The following is a 20,936-nucleotide window of genomic DNA, read 5'->3' as shown; positions in this document are numbered from 1 at the left end:
TAGTGGTTAGCAGTTCATTAAGGCAATTTCCAAAGATTTCACTGGCTCTAGTGTGTCTTTTTCTCAATGTTATCCCCAAAAGTCCCCTAAGTTTTGACTCTGTGTATTTTATCTTTTCTGTATTACTGTAGAATGACAAAGTCCTCTGACTTTTGTTTGGCTTTTGATGCCTAAAGAGCTAGATGGTATCAATCTATAGCCCCACTATTGTGGAATTAATCATCCATTTATGGCCAGCTTTGAATTTAAGAACTCAAAGAAACAATGGTATGGTCGTGTCAAGGAGCTGCAGCCAACTCCTCATCAAAGTAAGCATTCCACCATTTCCATAAAAAAGCTATCCAACAGAAGTCACAATTTCATTTGAGTTTTTGGATGAGGTTTATGGATAATAGCAATAGTGGCTGCTCCGACTAATATAACTTAGCACAAATATGCAGGTAGGTAGGTTACCCAAACAGAATACTCTATGCCATGATGATTTAGGGCACATTCATAATAGTGAATAGTGAATAAATGCATAACTGAAAGTTTTGTTTATCTTTAAGATCCGGCACTAGTTTTAGACTGAAACACAGAGTTGATCTCGCAGAAATGATGGCACTACCATGTGAAGAGGAGGAGGAGGAGGAAGAAGCCTGCCCTTTTCATAGTTATCCTAAGCATGCCTTGCTTTTTATCTGGCAGTGTAATGGATGCATTGCCTCTTTTCGGTAGGTGGGAAGTTAGTCACTACTAAATTCATCCCTGTTCATCCCTACACTGTAGCAGCCATGCGTGTGTATATATACTGTAACTAGCTAAAATATTTTGTGGTTCTTTGAATGTCTGATTCTTCATTAATAAGACTACTAATAAATATAAAGAAATTATTTCAGGTTAATTATTCTGTCCTGCCCACATACATTCTCATTGTTTACAGTTTTGACAGTTTCCAAATTCTGCAATCCTCAGTTCATTTGTTGCATCCTTCCCAAAATCAAAGAAATAACTATGGCAGCCTTAGGCTGCCATTAAAAAACTGGAAATCAGCATGTGAATTTGGATGCCTGCCAAACTACCAGCCATCATTACCCCCACCCACATGTGAGTCAATCCTGCAAATAACTGATCCTCCACTTAGATGTCGAAATTGCACTGTGTATGCATCTGTGTAGCAAAATTGCACTATTTTCTATCTAATGTGGATGTGTGGCAAGCAAAACCCTGACAAAATTGTAAGCAAACTTTTATAAATGTTCATGTAAATTAGTGGTTTCTTGACCATGTACAAATCTACAATTAGTACTGATGTTGGTATATATAGTTTATGTATGTGCTGGGTTCACTTGGAAGGGTTGAACTTACATAGTTACATAGTTACATAGGGTTGAAAAAAGACCAGTGTCCATCAAGTTCAACCCATCCAAGTAAACCCAGCACCCACAACCCACACCTACCAATCTATACACTCGCATACATAAACTATAAATACAACCACTAGTACTAACTGTAGATATTAGTATCACAATAGCCTTGGATATTCTGATTGATCAAGAACTCATCCAGGCTCCTCTTAAAGGCATTAACAGAATCTGCCATTACCACATCACTAGGAAGGGCATTCCACAACCTCACTGCCCTCACCGTGAAAAACCACCTACGCTGCTTCAAATGGAAGCTACGTTCCTCTAATCTAAAGGGGTGACCTCTGGTGCGTTGATTGTTTTTATGGGAAAAAAGTACATCCCCCAACTGCCTATAATCCCCTCTACTTGATGGAGTTTGGTCTTTTTTCAACCCCACTTAACTATGTAACTATGTCATGTTTTGGACATTTCTGGAATATGGTGAATATCATTACCATGTTATTACCGTGCTTTTATATACACATGCTTGATTATTTATGGCTTTATTTACATAGACCTTTCTGATAAAGCTTACTTGGTTATTACCTTTCCTTCACCTTTTAAGATACAATCTTTCCTCAAGACTTAAAATGCCATTTCAGCAGGATATTTTGATCGGAACATCAATCAGACAACTTATTTTCTTGTAAAAGACACATTCAGGAGCACAGTGGGGAGAATCATTTTGACAGACACATCTAAACATAGCAGCAGCTGCCAAAACAGATCTCTCCACTTGCCATCTTTCCCAAAACACCTGATGAGCTTTTCTTGCAAATGCTGCCACTGATTTATGTGTGTCATCCAGGGAGATTTTCATTAACATTAGGAGCAGTGCCAGGTAAAAAGGGTTTCTCCTCCAGAAGGCAGTAGCAGTCAAAATCTTAAGGAGTATATCACTAAATTAGGACTACGGTATGAAGTACTGGCACCAGTTCATAGAATATTTAGCCACATATTGCAGTCTTTTGCTTTGTGTCAGTAAAATGATCAATGTATCTCAATAGAATGGGATTCAAGGGTTGCCAGTGAGTCATACACACAGTGGTATATATTCAAATCATGCATTTTGTTGTATCAGTGATGCTGGACAGTAATGCAGGCAGGTTGTTAACAGTTCACCATCTATATTTCTTACACACAGAGACAAGCTTCCTAGTCTCCTCCCACTATTTCCCAAGGATGCAATATTCAACAGCATATAACTTAACACATAACACAGCTTATGCACATACATAACACATTTCTCTCTTACCCTGTTTTAAAAGCAAATTACATTGTGCCATCATGCTTTTCTCTAACGGTCACATTATCTGTTTCTCAATCACCAAACAGACACATACACATACAGTACACATGGTTTTATGCATTTTAATGTTGTAATGCAAGAAAATTGCAAAATACACTGTACAAGAAAGGCCCACAACCATATACTGTATATTACAGGTATACCATGCTTACCACATTTACCTTTTCTTTGTTGTTCTATACTTTCTGCTTTTACAGTTTGTTCCTTTTTTGTCTTTCTTTCACACTCCCTTTGCATTCTTTCTTTTACATTGTCTTGCCTTTTTGTGCCCCACTACCACATGTCCCATAACCACTAAAGTAAAAGGCACACTTTAAACCATTTTGCTTATATTAACCATTGGATTATAAGATGTTTGTGCTTTATTAAAACTGTGCATATGATTAGCTATAGGGCCCTGTGCACTGCAAGCAAAGCATATGGGTACAGGTGTAACCAATAACCAATGCACCAAAAAAGGGGAAGATTACCTTTTTTAAAAATATGTATATAAAAATATACTATACATACAAATACTAAACTGAAATATTCCCCTACCCCCTGAAAATGGTTGGAATTTACTAAGAGGTCAAAAACATTAGTGGATTAGTGGGTTAAGATTCTAGTCGATTCACAACAGGTGTCAGATCTGTTATGAGGAATATTTGGCACCTGGGGTTTAACAAAAGGAAAAAAAAATGTTTTAAAAACCAAATAGGATTATTCTTCCATCTATAAGGGTTAAGCTGGGATAACAATTACATTGTATTATTTCCTTATTACACAAAACACGTGAATCAGTCAAAAACAATCTTTTTTTTTTAAATAGGAGACTATGGGAATTGCTGTTGCTATATACTTCATGCAAGAGTCTTACAAATATATACTGTAGGTCCATACAGTAAAGGGATTTGGCTTATTGTATTCAAAGTATATTATTTTCCAGTTTACCTTTTTGTACAAGTTAATTCAGTGACTGGTCCGATTGCTATCTTGGAGTCAGCAAGGAATTTTTTCCCCTCTGCGGCAAATTAGAGAGGCTTCAGATGGTTTTTTTTGCCTTCCTCTGGATCAACTAGTAGTTAGGCAGGTTATACTGTATATAGGCATTATGGTTGAACGTGATGGACGTATGTCTTTTTTCAACCTAACTTACTATGTTACTATGTTACCTAGAGTATGCTATTTCAAGCCATAAGTGCTAAAGTATACAACAAGAATTTGATAACGCCAGAAGTAGCAGCAAGCAAAATCAAAGCAGATCCTATTGGGTTATTACAAGGCTAGGTTATTACAAAGTCTGTTAGACTCCATCAGATTTTATTTTGTCAGATGAAGACTCAGCAAGCAGCCTTCCTTTCCAACAGGAGCGTAGTGTTGGATGGCAATTCATGTAGTTTACACATCAGTCCCATTATATTTTGACCAATGTGACTACATTTGACTTGCAGGATGTATTTCATTGATCCAACACCATCCGATAAAAGCTCCTGTGGAGTTTAGCCCTTAGTTTCCCAAGTTGGAAGAACACTGATGTTATCCTATTGTGCCTGTGACTTTTCTGGACAAAAATTAAATGCACCTATATATTTTCATAAATAATAAAAAAAAAATGTATGGAGTGCAAGCCAATATTAGATGCAGAGGTTTTAGAGCATTATTTTGGAGCTTGAGCAGAAAGAGATTAAAATTTCCGTTAAATACACAAGGGTTCCTATTCACGTGACTGTTTCAAAAGTGATCACATGGATTTGCACAATGTAGTCATCACTGGAATGATCAGTCTAGTTACTATTATTCATTTCCTATTTCCCGCACAACATATTTTGAACTGTACAAAATAAGTGTACTGCATAAAATAAGCTTAACAGAGTGATTCTCTAACTAATCTGGGATTTTAGGTGATGCTCAGTAGAGCTTCTGTGAGGGGAAGTCATGCTTGCCTTGCAGAGTAGTGATGAGTGAATCTCTCCCAATTTGCTTTCCATAAAATTTGCAAAACAGCAAGAAAATTTGCGAAATGGCGAAAAATTTGCAAATGCCTGCGGTTTTTTACACGGCCGCGCCCTTTTTTGACTCGACCATGCCCATTTTTACGTGTCCGCACCCAATTTGGTGTGCAACAAAAAAAAATTCTGTGCAGCGAATTTTCATGGAGTTTTTGCGAAAGAATTTGCCAATGGCGAAATGCTGAATTTCACTGCGAATCCATGCCTGGCTAAAAAATTCGTTCATCACTATTGCAAAGCAGAAGAGTAGATGGTAGTTAGGTGCAAAAGAAGAAAAAGCACTTTATAAAATACTTTTGCAGTTACAGATTTTTGTATGATTTGTATGATCTACAAAAGATAAGAAAATGTGAACCTTATAAATAAATAGTGTATATAATCCTTTCAGTTAATAATGAAACATATATAATACACATACTATTTAATATATACAGTCACAAACAATAAAGTGGAACTGTCATGCAAATGAAAATGTAATATAAGCTTTAAAGCATCGAAATATGAAACCATTTCTGAACCATTTCTGAAATTAAAGTACCCTTCACAAATTCCCTCTCAGCATCTGTCTCTCTTTATTCTCTTTTCATGCTGAGAAGGGGAATAGTGGAGAGTAACTTGATGATAGACTGTTAGGGGGGAAAGGGGGGTGATATCACTACAACTTGCAGTGCAGCAATAAAGAGTGATTGAAGTTTATCACAAGTCACATGACTGTGGACACTTGGAAAACTAAGAATATATTTAGCCCAACATAAAATTTAAAAATCTTTTGAAAAACAAATTTCAATGCAGGGTTCTGCAGGAGGAGTGGTATTAACTGATGCATTTTGTAAAAACATGTTTTTCCATGAAGGAACCTCTGAAATATTTACTCCCATTTAGGGCACTAGTTTGCCAAGGTGCAGTAACCCATGGCACCAATAAATATGTTTGCATATAAACAGATGCTGCATGCTAATTTGTTGCCAAGAAGTACACCCACACACAAAATCACAAAAAATATTTGCACCATGTGATATTCAGACACAGCAATGTCAAATTGCTATTTTCTTTGGTATATTTCTTCCTTCCCATTTTTATTATTTCTTACAGTTGATAATTACCTTTGACTTCCCTATTTTTTTAAATAAGTTGTTTCAGTGAAGACACATGACTTCTGAATATTACAAGCGAGTGAATGATGAAAGAGACATGGACTACTTCTGTTAAATGAAGGAATGTCCAACTGAGGGTAAACATAGGGCAAAATGCAAGATACAGTATGATTTTTTCTGAAATAAATATTTTAGCACTTTATTTAATTTCCTGTAGTTTTAAACAATCTACTGCTCATTTACAACTGCAAGGTGCAGCACTATGCACAAAAATGTGTTCCACAACATTTTTGCTGTGCCGGTAATTTTACTGGAATTCTGTAAAACAATGTTGCATGGTAGATAAAAAAGAAACCAAAGGCAAATTGAACCTATTTTTGTGTTTTGCTCTTGCTAAGAAACATAGGTCTTGGTAAAAAACATAGCTCTTGCTAAGATACTTAGCACGTTTTGTGTTTGTTGATAGAACATTTTTGCATCTGACCTTGATCTAAATCTGCTTTTTGGCATGTGGTAAGGACAGGGCTGCCTTGCTCCTAATGTGCTCTGCATCTCATGCTGGATATTTATTCCACAAATAATTTTGTCTACAGGGCAAAAGCTGCATAAGCTAGGGGCAAAGATCAAGAACAGGTGCCGTGCCCCTGCCATTGATTTTTACATGACCTTGACAGGCTTTAGGTAGAGAGTTTTTGAATTCTGAATTGTCGTGGGCGCATAATAAATGCGTAATAAATCTCAAAAAGGTGCATTTTGTGTGACATTTTCAAGCTTTGCAACTTTTCTGGCATCAAAAACCCTGACCCAAAAAGGTATCAGGCTAGTACTCCCCTTAATCTAGTTTATTGATGAGAAAATACAATTCTGCTGATGGCTAATAGGATGTGTGAGATGCAATAAATAAGATCATTGTTTGGTGTATTTTCCACCAGTGTTAAAGGTGGGATCCAAGTAGCACCAGGGAAAATGCCTGGTTTTGCAGCAGGAAATGCTGTTTTCAAGTTACTGGCTTAGGAAAAGCAAAATTAATAGGTGAATGGAGGGAATGGAGGGAGAGAAGGAAAGACCTTCCATTCCGAACACCAATTAAGGCTAATGCGATACGAGGCGTAGGGTGGATATTTTCGGCAAGTGGAAAAGCATTTGCTGAAAATTCCGCCCTACGCCTACTACATGTGCCTGCACCCGAATGAATGAGATACGCTTGGGTGCAGGCATATGTAGCCGATATAAGCATGAAAACGCGAGATAATGCAAAGTCTCACGTTTTTATGCGTATATCGTCCTACGCCTCGTCTGGCATTAGCCTTATGTTTTCAGTTGGCCAGCTGTAGGTAGCTGCCTGATTAGGCTGCAGGTGAAGCAGTAAAAAAAAGAGCTGTGAGGTTAAACAGTAAGGGGTTGGTTCTTGAGTAAGTCACTCTCGGAGCAGTGCACAGGGCAGGAAGGTTGCCTGTCTGTGTTAGAAACTCCCAGATGGGCTGGGGGTGCTTTCTGTCACTGCAAGTAGTAGAGGAAGCCATAACCAGGTGTGTGAGAGCTGAGAAGAGTCAAGTCAGCAGGGCTTAAGGTGAAGCCAGAAGGTCAAGGCTTAGTGAGAAGCCAGCATGGTCACGAGTGTGAGAGTCACCGTGGATATGTGAAAGTCATTGGGGATGATGAGAAACCCCGAAAAGGTGTCGAAGTTACTCTGGAAGGTGAGGGTCCCAGAGAGGGAACAAGTTTTGAGCAAGTTTGCTGAACTGATGAACTGTGTTCCTGTGAGCTTTATGTTGTGAATAATTTGCCCTAAATAAACTTGTGTTTTTGCCTGAAGAAGTGGTGTCCCTGTCTCTATGTTCCAGATCCTCTGCTTACCTGCCTACCATGACTAATTTCCCCAAAAAATTAAGTGTACAGGCAGTCAGCATGTCACATATAACATAATTTCAAGCACTCTGTGTCAAAATGACAACTGCACATGATTCTTTAGGTGCAAGTTTGCTGCTCGTATTGACACCAGTGTTCCCACAGTGGGAATTCTGGTGGTTAATCAGCCATATTGTGTTTCCTGGTCAGGTTCAAAGGCTGTCCAGTTGTCATGTCAAAAGGATTTTACCCACAGACACACACATATATAAGATGCAACTAATTTAAGTAAACTTATCCTTTTGTGTTTCAGAGTAATTTTGAATGGATTGTCTGTGTACAGGTCATGCTGACCAAATGCCATGAAATGTGATAACCTTGCCCATTAAATGTGCTCTTGGCTATTATCAGATGGTTCCCAAATATGCTGCAAATTTGTGGACATTTTTACAAACTATACTTAGACTGCATGTTATTTTAGAAATATTCCAGAATTTTCAGATGAACTGGAAACCTAAGTTATAGAATTACTAGTCTTGGAGAGCTTGGCTATATGAGAACTGGTGGAAGAGTCTTAACAGCTTTCAGAAAGCATACAAAGATATTGCTTGTTTTGTTTATACAGGTTAATATGTATAGTGCACAATCATTGTAAAAGTGTATTATATATAGAACAATGATTTGGAATCTCGGAAGAATTGCACTATTTTAATTAAAAAAAAAAATTTTCTTTTGGTCCATCACATCTGAACTCCATCGTATTCAACTGGTTATTATAACATATTGCACCCTCTTCCCCCTTCATAAACAACTTATACTGACGCTCACTCACTGACATTTGAGGTGAAAATGCTTTTTTCTGTAGGTGAAAACTTCCCTGTGACATCACGGGTCCTTACACATTACTAGTCTCACCATTTCCACTAGCACAGTTACCTCTCAGAGAAAGAAAAAACAGTCCCCCATATAAGGAAAGAGGAAGGCAGCCTTTTTAGACACAGAGTATTATTGAACTGCCCATGATGATGTTGCTTCCTGCCTCCGTGACTCGACTGAATTTCCACCTGCCCCTACACAAAAGAGGAAAGCATGTAGGCAGCCAGGTTTAGTCAGCCAGTTCTGCACTGTGGGCTTACACAGAGTGTAATGTGGTCTCCTTTCTCCTCCTTACAGCTCCCTTGAAGTAAAGGAGCTCTGGCTTGATACTCTTGTTTGGTAAGTCAAATTAGAATTTATTTTAACTAAATTTTACACAAACTGGATTGGCAAAGAGCAGCACATTAATATTTATATACAGTATGTGTTTAACTGTCTGTCTATCTACCAGTCTGTCATATTTCTATCTATTATCTTTGTATGTCAATGACTCGTTAAAATATAAATACTAAGGGCAATGACACGGATACTTGTAGTCAGCTACTTGTCACGGCTACTGAATAGACAATATTGATAATTGTCTCTACGTGTATTTTAGCAGAGACAGTTCTTAATACTGTCTATGGCAGGATTTCCTTGAATTTTGTAGCCACGGCAAGTAGCCAACTACAAGTAGCTCCATAGCCCTTAGATTATAATGCTGCTTTTAAAAGTGCTCATCCACTAATAACAAAATTCAGTTTCTGCAACTAAATATATCTACTGAATGTGAGAACACAATCTATGCATTGTTCTGTGGTATTATGTGGTTTTTATTCTTACAATAAAAGAACTACTCTTGCATCGTTACCTAAGATATTAACTGAGATATTTAAAAAGTTGTTTTTAAAGGGGTGGTTCACCTTTAAGTTAACTTTTAATATGTTACAGAATGCCCTATTCCTAGCAAATTTGCAGTTGGTCTTCGGTATTTATTAATTATAGTTTTTGAATTGTCTTCCACTTTCCAGCTTTCAAATGGGGGTCACTGACCCTGGCACCCAAAAACTATTGCTGTGAGCCTACAATTGTATTGTTATCATTACTTTTTATTTCTTACCTTTCTGTGCAGCCCCTCTACTACTCATATTCCCATCACTCGTTTAAACCACTGCCTGGTTGCTAGGGTAAATAAGGCCCTAGCAACCATATATTTGCTAAAATACCAAATGGAGAGCTGCTGAACAAAAAGCTAAATAACTGAAAACCATAAAATAAGAAATGCATACCAATTAATTGTCTGTATCATATTAAACATTAATTTAAAGGTGAACTACCCCTTAAAACTGTAACTTCTTTCATCCACCACTGATGGCTTTTAAAGAATATGGGAGTTGTAGAGCACCAGCAGCTAGACACCCACAGGCTTTAGAACCATGCATATGGTATTAATGTATACTTTTCATTTTTATATTTTATATAGTTAAAGGGCTGAAAAGCATAACATATATTTAAAATAAAATCATGAAGTACTTATTAAATAATATAATAATATACTGCTGATGTTGTACATTGCCTACTGAAATTGATATGGAGGGTAGCATGTGTGACGCTCGAGCCTTAGGGCTCAAGCATTCATATCCCAAAAATCCCGAAAGAAAAACCTTATATACACAAATCAGACTATTTGGATGAAGACACCAGATAAGAGTTTGGGAACTCCAACGTGGTTTTGGGATACAAATGCTAGAACCTGAAGGCTCAAGTGTTCCTAAATGTGCTCCCATGTGATTTTATTTTGCTCACATGCTGTGGGAGAAGTTGCAAGGTTGTGATGCTCAGTTTGTTTTGCTAATACCATCACAGGTGGGGAACCTTCCTGTTTTTGTCTTCATTCATGCAAAAAAAAAAACCTGAACATCCTTATCCTTTACTATCATTATATGCAGGGATTTTTAACAATTTTTTTATACTTTACCATCATAAATTGCATTCTTAAAGACTTATTGTGTAGTCATTATCATAGTGGGTAAAATAAACCTGTAAAATGTTCAGAATATCATAGTGTGTGTGGTATTTACAGGCAGATTAGAGAAGTTGGAGGACTTGAAGGCATTAGTATCCCCTATACAAGACTACTCATGAAGGTGCTCACAGGCTGCAATGCTGTAAGTATTAACTTTATGATCACTGATTTTCTCTTGGTGGCAGAAAGTTTTTACAGAGCAGTTTACGTTTATAATTCTTTTATAATTTTTTTATCTTACACTTGCAGTTTAAAGCAATCAATACCAGCAACATGGAAGACTTAATAGAATGCCCAACAGAGGTGAGTTGTTTTACTGTAAACTTCTAATACTGAAGCACAATAGACATTTCTTTTTAAGAGACCATGCCAGTTATGTAACTAATTTGACATTACCAAATTCTTGTATCAGCAATACCTGTAGGTAAATCTGACGGGCCAGCCATCATATGTGCAGAATTGCAACTGTGCATTTACCAGCAGTAACCAATTAGCATTTATCAGTCTACTGCAGTTACAAAATAAAAACAAAGGTCTGATTGCCTGCTTTGCTTAATTTTACTGGTGCATTTTAGTAAATATGTTATTTGCTAAAATTAATCTCTTCCACCAGCTTGGATGGTAGAGAATATAACATATGATAATGCATGGCAACTAGACATCTAGACAATACTAATATATATTTTATAACAGAGATATTTTCTATACCCCTGATGGATATTCATATTTCATTTTTTAATCCATTTCTGTATTTTTGCCTAGAAAGATATGTAGATTTTATATGGGCTAGTTAATGGTACAGTTTATTATTGAGTAAATACTAACAGGGATATACAGTTTGTCTGTAAATGCAAAAAGCACTGTAGGATTGCAATGTAAAATGTTACTCATTAAATTTTTCTCTGGTTGTGCAATGCTACAGAATAAGTTTGCCTTTTTATAACAGAAATAGTGTCAATGCAGAACTACAACTTTTGGACACCCAGCCACATATATGTGTGAGAAAAATGCTGTTTTCTGTAGGAACTGCACATCATTGAAAACTGTTCTAATTATATTTGTATTTGTTTTGCAGGCAGATGCCAAGAAATACCAGTTATTGGCAGCAATGATAAGTGAAGATGGCATGTGCCATGTAATTGGTAAGTTAAAACTTCTCTTTGAAGCTGAAAGATACTGTGAATTGTAGTATAACAGCTTGTGGCAGTTAATCACTTTGGTAATTAAAACATGTCTTATAGTTCTACTGTAGACATCTCATGCAATAGTAAATTCAAGTATATCCTGATAGATATGATAGACTTGATACTGTCTATGAGTGCTATTTTTTCTCAATCATATATTAATTTTGAATATAGAATAAATGCAAACAATTTCCTACTCATTCTGAAATGGCACAGTCCAAATTTTGCCAACTTCTAACAGACTTAATAAATCATATAGTTGTTAAACAGTAATGTCTTTTCAATATTATTGGGTATGTTTTAGGTATAAGGCTACACTACAAGGCATGATGTTTAAGTAGATCTAAAACACCTACAGTATGGCATATATATATATATATTTCTATCTCCTGTGTTTTGCTGAGCAATTACTAAATTGAAACAAAGAAAAAAAAATGCTCTTTTTATCCAAGATGCGCATGTAGACAATTAATATGTATAGTTTTGTAGGCTCATTGCTGCTCTGTTAATATAATATTTCTAATTTTCTTTTTCTTATTCACCAGAAAACAACAAAAAAAGAAAGGCTGTCATATCCTGGCCATTCACATTCAGAAGAAGCTCAACACTATCAGAAACTTCAGTTCCACCTGAACTAAAAGCAACTTTGTTTGACCAACCACTTTCTATTGTCTGTGAAGAGGACGCCCTTCCCAAACCAATACTTGTAAGTAAACAATCACATCATAACTTTAGGTATAATCATTTGCCAAAGAATACTAGGAATCTTAGCTGCTGAACTGATTGTAACATGAAGGTAGTAGAAAATGTTTGATGCCCTCATATTAGGAGGCTCCTGAAGTACATACACAAAAACTGTGACACATCGGTTATCCCTGGAATTGTCATGCATGACTAATGATTTGGTGTTTTCTCCTTTCCCCTCACAGGAAATCCTTACTATTCTGTGCCAGCAGGGCCCATCCACTGAGGGCATTTTCCGTAAAGCTGCCAACGAGAAAGCACGCAAAGAACTCAAGGAGGATCTCAATAGTGGAAAGACGGTGGATTTAAAAAGCAAGCATGTGCATTTATTGGCTGTGGTTCTCAAGGTAAATATATTGTCTACGCAAAAACTATGCATAGTGCATACATTTTCTGTGGTTTAAAGTTATTGCAAATATAATTGCTGTTAAAAGCAGTGTTTAAGGGCTCTGGCACACGGGGAGATTAGTCGCCCGCGACAAATCTCCCTTGTCACGGGCGACTAATCTCCCCAAACTTCATGCTGCGCAGGCGATTTCGGCAAAGGGAGATTTGTCGCAGGCGACTAATCTCCTCGTGTGCCAGAGCCCTAACTGTTTCCTGCACTCCTATCTCTGACTCCTGAAACAAAGCCAATTGATTAAAATTGATAAAAAGACCTAACAGATACCTTACTTCTGTTAGCTTGTTCTAGGATAAAACAAAAAGTTATACAAAGACTGCAACTACAGTATATTAAAACCAGGGAACATATTGAACTGGAACTAATAAAGTTGCACTGAATAACAGTTTCTGTCATTATGAAACAAAAAAGTTTTTGGGAGGAAGAAGTCATTAAATATATTAACAAAAATATTTTTTACTTTTTTGTTTTATTAAAAAGAACATATGATATATTTATTTTATATACTTTATGGTCAAGAATGCAGGGAGTATCCTAGCAAATATTATATACTATTTTAATGCTTTAATCCTATGTTTTTTTCAGGATTTTCTTAGAGGTATTCCACACCAGCTTTTGTCATCTGAGCTGTACCATGAATGGATGGCAGCTTTAGAGAAACCAACTTTGCAGGAAAAGATTGAAAATATGAAATGGTAAGCAAAGTGATTGTTCTTTATAAAGATTACTTTTAAGAAAACAATCTTCATTAATGGCCAAACCAAGATTGTATGTATAGAAAGAAGCAATTTATGAAATGTGTTATTTGATAACTTATCAAAAAACATCATTATAGTCCATTTAGACCTTTCAAGAAAGCTGGGTAAAACATTGGCATCCAAAAATGAACTCAATAACACATTTTTTTCCTTTGCGTCATTTACTTTACACCTTTCTTATATATAAAGCACCAGCATATTCTGGAGTGCTACTCCATTCATGAAATGATCATCAATAACAACTTTTTCTTTTTTCTTAACAACTTCATTAGTGATGAGCGAATATGTTCTGTTTCACGTGGGTAGTGTGCAACTTTTTGTGACACATGCAACTTTTGACGTGATGCACCCTGTTGACAATTTGACAGTAGGCAAGAGTACTGACTGCGGACTTCACTTTGAAAAAAAATATATAATATATAAAATAATATATAAAATAAATATATATATATATATATATATATGACATTTCCTTTTAGGTGCAGTCCAGTGCAGTGTTTTATTGTGAAAATGTAAAAAACACTACTTGGGTATTTCTAAACGGGATTTTTTTACACCACAGTTCCTCTTTCTGAAAGAGGTTTCTGTTTCTGTGGTTTAGGGACTTTTGAGAACAGTTTGAATTGGTTTGAAGCATACATTTTACATTTTTCTTGTTTTCTTTTAGTGTTGCGGATAAACTGCCCAGACCTAACTGGATTCTACTGCAACATTTAATCTGCGTCCTCTATCACATCAGCAAAGCCTCAACTTTAAACAAGATGGATTCAAACAATCTAGCTGTCTGTATTGGCCCAAACATGCTCCAACCTCACCATGACTATAATCTTTCCCTAGAAGCTCAGAAGCAGGCCAATGACAGGGTAAAAATTTCTATTTACAACTACAAACTCATTGCACTATTTAATTAGCTAAGCATTAAAAAGAAGAATTACTGTTTTAGCAATTTAAGGAAAAAGTTGTTAATCTTATATAAATAATATGAAATGCAGAACCAAGAATAGTGTTTGAATACCAATACTTCATTTATATATAGACAGTTTAATGAACACAAAAATAGATTATTATTTTTTTTCACCATATTTGTGTTGGATTGTTGAACTACGCTGTGCCCCTGTCATGGTTCTGATAATTACTTTTTACACAGAGGAAAGTCTAAGAATAGATTAAAATATTAATGTTGCATTAATCCTCTGATTGTAAGTTTAGTAAATTAGACTATATTCTCAATAGTAGGAAAAAACTGTAGGACTACATAAAAAGTGATTACATTTCTGAACAGTGTTAATGTCTTGATCAATACGTTGAGGCTAATTTACTAACACTTGCCAAAATTGCCTCAGTTCAGTAACACATAGAAACTAATCAGATTTGCTTTTTTAATATTCACTAGTCTGATCAAAGTGATTTACTGATTCTATAGGTTACCACAATGCTGTAAATTTGCTTACTCTTAGTAAATGATCTCCAGTTATAGAAACTAAATATAAGGACAATTGTGTATGTTTCCAAGTGTTTCAAGTTATATCATTTTTTCTACAGGTTATTTCCCTAGTTGAGTTCTTCATAGACAATTGCTTTGATCTGTTTGGTCAAAATGTATCACAGTGTCTAAGTACCTCAAAGGAGGAGTTGCTGGAGGACACTGATGTCTCAGGTATGTAACAACACTTTTGTAAGAAACTATTTTCTGCCTTGTTTCTGTCTTCTAAAAACTGAAAGTCGATAACTCAAAGACTCAAAATAATACAGTTGTATTAAAATAGTCCTGATAACAGAACTAGAAATGTGAAGGGACATAGGAGATACAGCAACAGGGAGATACATTATTCCTGTACATTTTTCCATTAAACAGTATCACATCAAGAAGCTACTTAGCTCAACAGTGAAGCTGGAAAGGTCCCATTAAAAGATTCAAAATGGGTGTCACATTTTAACACAAAATAAAAAGGGGCCATGGCAGGGCTTTTCTCCAGGAGCCCTGGGGATCAAAGGACCCATAGGGGTGGGGGGGGGGGGGTGTTCAGCAATGCATGCAAAATTGCAATTACCCAGAACAGATGCAATGGGGCTCAAAAAAATGTCACCCTTGCTTCTTATTTGCTTTGTTACATAATTTAATTTGGTGCAAATTTGTTGCAGTACAGCAACCGATAAAACATCTAGCAACAGTCTGTTCCAAAAAAAGAATATCTTTTACTAGATTCAATCATCTTTATAAGATAGAAATAACTGAATAACTGTATAACTAATGCCAGATTTTGTGTCTTGCAGAAATCCCTTTTCAACAAAATGACTCAGCATATGACAGCACAGATCCTGAATATGAGGGACATAATAGTACCATCACCAGCTGTCAAAAAGACTTGGGGATTAACAGTGGGAGAGAGGTTCTAAATAGCTCAATGGATCAGGATATAAATCTGACTCAATCTTCTATAAACTTGTTGAAAGTCAGCAATATGGACAGGAGGAAGTCAGAACCACACATATTCCCCTCACAGGATACCAAGGTGGTCGCAGGCAGAAAACTGACCAGAAGCCATGATGATGTCACTGTTCGTAAAAGTGGAGAACCTTTAACTAAGGAGGACCTATCAGAGCAAGTGTCAGAAATAGCCTTATATAAGAAAAAGATGCCAAAAGGTCTGACAGTTAATACCAGTTATTCAGAAGATGTGTTAGATGATGTACTGCAGAATGCTCTTTCCAGTTGTTCACTAGAGAGTTGCTTTTCAGACTGTTCTGTGTTTACCAGCTCACCGCTTGCTTCTCCCATAAGTCCAAAGAACAACTGTTTGATAAGACATCAATCATGTTCTTCGAAGAGTGGAATTAGAAATGACATTAAATTATCAAGCAGAGAAATAAAAAAGCATTCAAAGTCATTTTCCTATGTGAATCAAAAGAAAAAGTTGGCAAAGACACAGAGCTGGGGGCCTGAAGGACAAAATCCAGGCTTACAGAGGTACATGTTTAACAGCAGTCTCAGAAATAGACATCAATATGAAAATCCACAGGCTAAATGTTTTCAGCAGCCTGCTGTTGTTAGGCTTAGAAGGCCACAATCTGCCCGCAAAATGTCAGTTGATGAGGTGTTCCGAATAGTAGACCAGAGAAACCCTGGCAAACCTCCATCATATGAGGAAGCCATTCATAAAAATGTTCCACCCTTTAAAGGTATGACAGTCCAAACTGTGAGAGCTACTGTTTCAAATAATGAATATTCATCTTCCCATGTTGTCAGTGATACCCCCATGGACAGAGAATGTAGAACTCATGCAGAGAAACAGACAACAATAATAAATGAAGGGCCAACAGAAAAAAACTGTGCCGAGGAAATGCAACAGCTCTGTCAGTTTGGAAAAACTAAAAGTGTTGTTATACGAACTATGTCTGAGTCTGTTCAGAAACACAAGCATGAAACCTTAAGTCGGAGATGCAGCCAGCCTTTTGAGCTTTATGATCAGATTCAGTATGCCAAGGAATCCTATGTTTAGTCGGCTCAGCAGTTGGTCTCATTTTGTAAATATGGACGAAAGCAATAGAATTCCAATTTGTACATATCTTCCAAAACTGCAGTGCATTTGGTAAAAATATCTAAAAATCTAATATTAATGCAAATCTTCCAAATAAATAAAGATAGCAGTTATGTGTTTAGTTAACCATGTTTACTACATACCTACCAATGTAAATATTTATATGTCGAATTATATGGTACAATGTATGACTATATTTTTACATAGTAATCTACAATTTTGTTTTGCTCAATGCAATGTAAAAAAACAGTATTCTACTGAATTTTCACTACAATAAAGCACTTTCATATGTTTAAAAAACACATTTCTGGTTTGTATTTCTGGATGCCTTGGTAATACATCTATTGGGCAGTACGCATGTTTGTTTTTACACTAATATACAACTTTAAAAAAATGATTAAAATAAAAAAAGTTCAATTTTATAAACCATAATAACTGTACCCTGGAGACTCTTCACATTTGACATAATACCCTTGCATTTCTGTGCTGCCTGGCAACCATACTTATCTCTGCTTTGTGGTTCTCTTGGTTCATTGCCAGGAAACACTTTTTTTAAAATGCTTATGTCTTTGCTAATATTATCAGGAAATGTTTTTTTTAGGAGGATGCATTTCTATGAATTAAGGATGCATGTTCAACACTTGCACTAACCATTAACGAGTGTAAACTGTGAGTCACTTCTATTTATTGTTATTTATTTATTATTATTTATTATTGTTATTTATTATTTATAGAGTCACTTCTATTTATTGTTATTTTGTAAGATTATCTTTCTGTCCAGATCCTTTTTATCTTCTGCCGCAGGCTATAGATGGAACAAACAACCTGAACAGTTCCATTCGAAACTGGGCAGCTCTAAAATAAAAATTTAAATGATAAGTTGTTTTTAAGGTGATCTCTTTAATGGACTAGTAACACCAAAAATAATTATTAATAATCTTCTAAATATGTAGACTAAAATAGGTAGTTCCCAAATTTTCAGTAGAATTTATTCCTATTTTGATGCTTGTCATTAAATTTTAATCAAATAAGAACATAATATCTGTACAAAATACTGATAAAACAATATAATAATGATACCCTGAACCATGGGCGTCCACAGAAGGGGGCAAGAGGGGGCACTTGCCCCCCCCTGGAAAAGTAGCAAAAAAACAAAAACCTTACTCTGTTTCTGCACTTTCCTCTCAAGCCCGTTTTTGCTGTGCTCCGATTGGATCTTTCTTCTTGTGGATTCTCCAATCAGAGCACAGCTTCCTTGACAGACAGTAAAATTGACCAATCAGAGCACAGATGCACACAGGGATCGGGAGATTTTGCAAACTGGAAACAGAAATAAAGACTGCAGCTGTAACTTTACCTAAGAACCAACTCTCAACTTTTGCTGCAGTTTTCATCCCACAGGTACTATACACAGGTACTATACACAGGCACTATACACAGGTACTATACCCAGGCACTATACACAGGTACTATATACACAGGCACTATACACAGGTACTATACCCAGGCACTATACACAGGCACTATACCCAGGTACTATACCCAGGCACTATACACAGGCACTATACACAGGCACTATACACAGGTACTATACCCAGGCACTATACACAGGTACTATACACAGGTACTATATACACAGGTACTATACCCAGGTACTATACCCAGGCACTATACACAGGTACTATACCCAGGTACTATACCCAGGCACTATACACAGGCACTATACCCAGGCACTATACACAGGCACTATACACAGGTACTATACACAGGCACTATACACAGGTACTATACCCAGGTGCTATACACAGGCGCTATACCCAGGCACTATACCCAGGCACTATACCCAGGTACTATACACAGGCGCTATACCCAGGCACTATACCCAGGCACTATACCCAGGCACTATACCCAGGCACTATACACAGGTACTATACCCAGGTACTATACACAGGCGCTATACCCAGGCACTATACCCAGGTACTATACCCAGGCACTATACACAGGTGCTATACACAGGCGCTATACACAGGCACTATACCCAGGTACTATACCCAGGTACTATACCCAGGCACTATACCCAGGCACTATACCCAGGCACTATACCCAGGCACTATACCCAGACACTATACCCAGGCACTATACCCAGGTACTATACCCAGGCACTATACACAGGTGCTATACACAGGTGCTATACACAGGCGCTATACACAGGCACTATACCCAGGTACTATACCCAGGTACTATACCCAGGCACTATACCCAGGCACTATACCCAGACACTATACCCAGGCACTATACCCAGGTACTATACACAGGCACTATACACAGGTACTATACACAGGTACTATACACAGGCACTATACAGTTCTAAAGAATCACTAGCTGACATTAAATTGTTTTTTGCCTGACCTGACATCTATAATAATTTCTAATCTATCCCCTACCCTAACACATGGAGGGTAAGTTAACTCTTTCCCTCTGAAAAAGCTCATTGTGTGTTTATATATTTGTTGTTGTTTTTTGCACTTACTATTTTTTTTTTTTTTTGTCATTGTTTTGTTAATTTATAGTAAGTTACAGTGGGGCCAATGTTGTGTATCAGTGCCAGTGTTATAGTGCCAGGGCCTGAATATCTGCCATCAGTACCCACTGCATCTCCCTGTATATAATGTGCTGGGTTTGTAAATACGGACTGCGTCTCACTGTATATAATGGGGAGTCAGTACCCACTGCCTTTCTTGCTATAAAACTAACATAAACACATCTAAAGGGGTGGTTCACTTTTAAGTTAACCTTTAGTATGTTATAAAATGGCCTATTCCTAGCAACTTTGCAATTGGTCTTTCTAATTAATTTTTTTGAATAATTTGCCTTTCTCTTCTGCCTCTATACAGATTTCAAATGGGGGCCAAAAAATATTGCTCTGTGAGGCTACAATTTTATTATTATTATAATTTTGTATTACTTATTTTTCTAAGTAGGCCCCTTAACTATTCATATTCCCATCTCTTGTTTAAACCACTACCTGGTTGCTAGGGTAAATAAGACCCTAGCAACCAGATAGCTGCTGAAATACCAAATGGAGAGCTGCTGAACAAAAAGCTAAATAACTGAAAAACCATTAAAAATAAAAGTGAATTGAATGCGAACTACCCCTTTAAGCTAACTGATCACAAACACAAATGTTTGCAGATCCCCTAACAGAAGTGCGCGTATGAATACTTTTACATCCTAAACATTTTAGGGTAAAAAAAAAAAAAGCACCCCCACCCGCACTTTTGTACAGTATCCCTGGGAGTCAGTGGGAACGGCAAGAGGTAGTTGGGAGGTTAACTTTTTACGCCAGCAGCGAATCCACTAAGTGTCACATTAGCTGTAGGTCAGTCTGTGTATGGGCCATCTTTAGCCTCCCCTAGTATCATCCTGCAAAAAAAAAATATATATTTATATATATATATATATATATATATATATATATATATATATTTGTCTGTTGCAGGATGATGCTAGCTTACTTGCCCCCCCTTGGAAAATTTTCTGCGGACGCCCATGCCCTGAACTAAACATTGCAGGTCTCCCTATAAATATACTGTATATATAATAAAACATTTTCCTATGGAGGGTAATTTTTTTAAAAGAAAGTATTTTTTAAAAGAAATGTATTCCAAAACAATACACTGTCATTAACTGCCAGATGATTTGGCCAGACAGTTTTTGAACATTTTGCACTCTTGCACTTTAGGGCCCTTTTAGTTTACCCAGTAAAACAATATATTGTTTTTTTAGGACAACCTAAGCTT

The 20,936-nt window shown here is 36.6% G+C and overlaps 1 protein-coding gene across 2 annotated transcripts in view; it reads left to right on the top strand.

The window, feature by feature from the left end:
• tagap (T cell activation RhoGTPase activating protein) overlaps window positions 1–17,438 on the top strand; it is a 66,706-nt gene extending 49,268 nt beyond the window's left edge. For both annotated transcript variants that reach the window (XM_012963168.2, NM_001079232.1), the window contains exons 4-14: window positions 549–713; window positions 8,801–8,842; window positions 10,566–10,650; window positions 10,758–10,811; window positions 11,584–11,650; window positions 12,238–12,398; window positions 12,622–12,783; window positions 13,425–13,534; window positions 14,265–14,460; window positions 15,140–15,254; window positions 15,872–17,438. In XM_012963168.2, coding sequence (XP_012818622.1) covers window positions 549–713; window positions 8,801–8,842; window positions 10,566–10,650; window positions 10,758–10,811; window positions 11,584–11,650; window positions 12,238–12,398; window positions 12,622–12,783; window positions 13,425–13,534; window positions 14,265–14,460; window positions 15,140–15,254; window positions 15,872–17,097 — 2,383 coding nt within the window. In that variant the 3' untranslated portion in view covers window positions 17,098–17,438. The remainder of the gene's footprint in view (window positions 1–548; window positions 714–8,800; window positions 8,843–10,565; window positions 10,651–10,757; window positions 10,812–11,583; window positions 11,651–12,237; window positions 12,399–12,621; window positions 12,784–13,424; window positions 13,535–14,264; window positions 14,461–15,139; window positions 15,255–15,871) is intronic.
• Window positions 17,439–20,936: the final 3,498 nt, after the last annotated feature.

The sequence above is a fragment of the Xenopus tropicalis genome, chromosome 5 (assembly GCF_000004195.4).
Source record: "Xenopus tropicalis strain Nigerian chromosome 5, UCB_Xtro_10.0, whole genome shotgun sequence".
Taxonomy (NCBI): Eukaryota; Metazoa; Chordata; class Amphibia; order Anura; family Pipidae; genus Xenopus; species Xenopus tropicalis.
Note: the sequence above shows the minus strand (reverse complement) of the source record. Positions and strands in the feature narration are given on the sequence as shown.